Here is a 3,001-nt window from a genome sequence, read left to right as displayed (position 1 = left end):
GAACAAAAACCTTGTTATGCCTTAAATGTCTGGTTTTTGTTACTTTGGGAAGAAGAGATAGATGACACCTCATCTTTTCTTTCCCGAAGTTTTATGGCCATGGAGGCAGACACCTTGGAAGATAAGGACAATTAACAGTGTTGCTGTAAAAGGTCTCATAGCCTAATTGGGATGATAGAGATGAACCATCTGTCGGACAACCAACTGATGATGCCTATATTTCCAGACTGATAAGCACCACACTGCTAACATGCTTTAGTTTCTTTTGTAGCTAAATAAGTTGATTTGTAAGTTTCAGCTATGGCATACATTTCATCTGTTTCTCATTAGAGTGTATCATTAAGTTAGAGGTTCAATTTTGAATAAACTTTACATCTAGTCACATAACTAACACAAGCAAGACATTAGTGCAAAAGGGAAGCTGTCAGTTGTACATGATGAGGACTCTTCCCCTAACTGAATGATGTGAGAATGATTACCAGATTAAAACTGGATTACCATGAAAACAAGAGATATTTTCTTCTCACAAATTTAGCACAGATTTCCAGAGGATCAAGAGGAAAGCAACCTCAGTTACATCTAGAATAAAAACATCAAACCCCAGTTCAGAAAGGTGATACGTACCTCCAAAATGTCATGCTATGAAGGCAGCGTTCTCAAAAACAGCTCCAAACAAAACTGCAAATCAAAATGGGCACTTTAGTTGAAATTGGCCAACTGCTGCGTAGAAATATGTTCACACACAACAGTCACATTTAAGTCAGTGCACAGAGAAGATAAAAAGCACTTATGGTAGTTGCAAATGTTAACAAGTCTATACAACTTGCAGTTTAACAAGTCCATAGAAAATGAATAGAGTAAGAGTAGAAATGCTCAAGCAAAACCACACAACATTTGTAGCAAAAAGACATCAGTGGAAAATATCCAACTTAGTCCTAAACACCCAACAGGCAAATAAGATCAGAACAGACAAGACTTTGGCAAACAATTTTAAGAGCCTAAATATGGCACTACATTTCTAAATAATCCACAAAATCTAATATATGGCATATTCAAATATTGGTTAACCAACTTTGCAGATGCAATGCTAACACTTTAGCCAATAACAGCAAGATGGAGCAAACTAAGGGAATACTGGTATTTCACACCAGGGTTCAAGAAAAACATTGTCACCAAGTCATGCTTCAATAACAACAGGACTCTGGGACTGCACACTACTATCTATGGAGCGAAACAAATTTCTCTAGTTTTTCAGGAATGTGCCCTGCATAGCATATGTTATGATTCACTATAACACGAGCAGCAAGACACTGCAACATAGTATGATTTATAGGATAGATTAAGTTTTTTGCTATTTTCTTCTCATCCAGCAAATCACTAGCAGTTTGTTTATGTGAGTTTGTGGCATCAAAGTGTGAACCTGACTTGATAAGAAAATTCATGATGCCTGGATGGTTGTTCAGTGCAGCAATATGTAAAGGACTGTTGTTATCAGAGTCTCTGACATTTATATTAGCACCACATTCCACCAGGATAGCAGTAACTTGTAGAGAGGGGAATTTACAAACTGGGTAGCGACCCATACATGTAGTATTCTTGTCAACAGCAAGGTGAAGTGGACTGAATTTATTCTTCCCTCTAGGCTGAAGCTTAAGAAACTTGTAAATAGTCTGTTTCTTAAAATGCTCCTGTTCTGAGCTGCAAGGTACTTTCTCCAACAAGCAAATTAAATGCAATATGATAGAAAGGGCTTTGTTGAGCTGTATTGGATCAGGAGGGCACTGGATTTGTTTCATGGCCCGCTCTATTTCAACAACACTTTTGCACAGTATACCCATGAGATCATCAAATGTAACAATAGTGCCTAGCAGACCTTTTGCCCTGTCCTGCAGCATGAAGGAGAAGAGTTCAGCAAATGATAGTAAACTGCTAGCTGTCATAGGGCTCAGTGGATCTAGATTGCTCTGCTGCATGTCCAAAGCATATTTCCATAAGTTGATGCATCGCTTAAAGTTTCCAGAGTCTGCATAGACAGCACCTCTATATCTAATATAGTAGGATGTATCTGGGTGAGAAGGACCGAGAATACGTTCTCTAATTAATAATGCTTGCATTCTCATCTCATCAGGGTCTGCAATAAGATTTTCTAGCTCTTCTGAGCTGTTTACCTCTTTAGCATAATCATAGGCCATAATCAGTGTTTGTGGCACAGGTTTGTTTAGGATATTAGTCCTATCACTGTATCTCATTTCCATAGCTCGCTTCCAGTATTTCAAAGCACCAGACAGATCTCTCTTTTTGTCCACAAATGTTGCTCCTAGAAGTTCCAGAGCATTTATACATTCTATTTTACTAGTCTGTTCACGTTGGGTCAGAAAGTCCACAATATTTGTGTGGCCTGTCACACTGGCTGACAGAAGGGGAGTCATTCCATAGCCATCCTTTTCCATCTTAGCATAATACTTGAGAAGCATCTTCATGATCTCTAAACTTCCAGATTCTGCACAGTCATGTAATGCAGTGTTTCCTAGCAAAAGAAGAAAAACAATTACATAATTCATAATCAAATTATAACCCAAATATCACCACACTAATAGTTAAAAAAATAAAAAGAAAATCTGTTTTGACATCTACAGACTATGAAAGGCTTAAATGACAAGTTAAAACATTCAAGACCTGATTAAAACATAAAGGCTACCAGGCAGTTATACAAATCAAAATGCTTGACATTATTACCCAGAAGAATTAAACAAATTTTAAGGACACTGTATCAATTTTCAAAACTTAAACCAGAATTCTCTACTACATGAGCAATTTTGTATCTGCTTTCAAGTTCAAAACAGAAACATAAGCTTGCCATCTTAAGTGGTTATATTTTCCCTTCTTCCCTTGTTTTCTTCCTTCCTCCCTATCTCCATCCACGATAAAAAAAGATAACATCTGTATTAAAATTAAAGCTGTGCTAACTCAACATTGGCCTTGCTCACCTCTACACTGTACC

At 37.4% G+C, this 3,001-nt stretch overlaps 1 protein-coding gene across 1 annotated transcript; it reads right to left on the bottom strand.

The window, feature by feature from the left end:
* Nucleotides 1-1,217: 1,217 nt before the first annotated feature.
* LOC135577218 (protein fem-1 homolog C-like) lies at nucleotides 1,218-2,480 on the bottom strand. The gene has a single exon (XM_065045113.1). The coding sequence runs from the start codon at nucleotides 2,478-2,480 to the stop codon at nucleotides 1,218-1,220; it is 1,263 nt and encodes a 420-aa protein (XP_064901185.1).
* Between the last annotated feature and the right edge of the window lie 521 nt (nucleotides 2,481-3,001).

Source organism: Columba livia, chromosome W (genome assembly GCF_036013475.1).
Source record: "Columba livia isolate bColLiv1 breed racing homer chromosome W, bColLiv1.pat.W.v2, whole genome shotgun sequence".
NCBI classification, from domain to species: domain Eukaryota; kingdom Metazoa; phylum Chordata; class Aves; order Columbiformes; family Columbidae; genus Columba; species Columba livia.
This window is presented reverse-complemented; position numbering and strand designations above follow the sequence as displayed.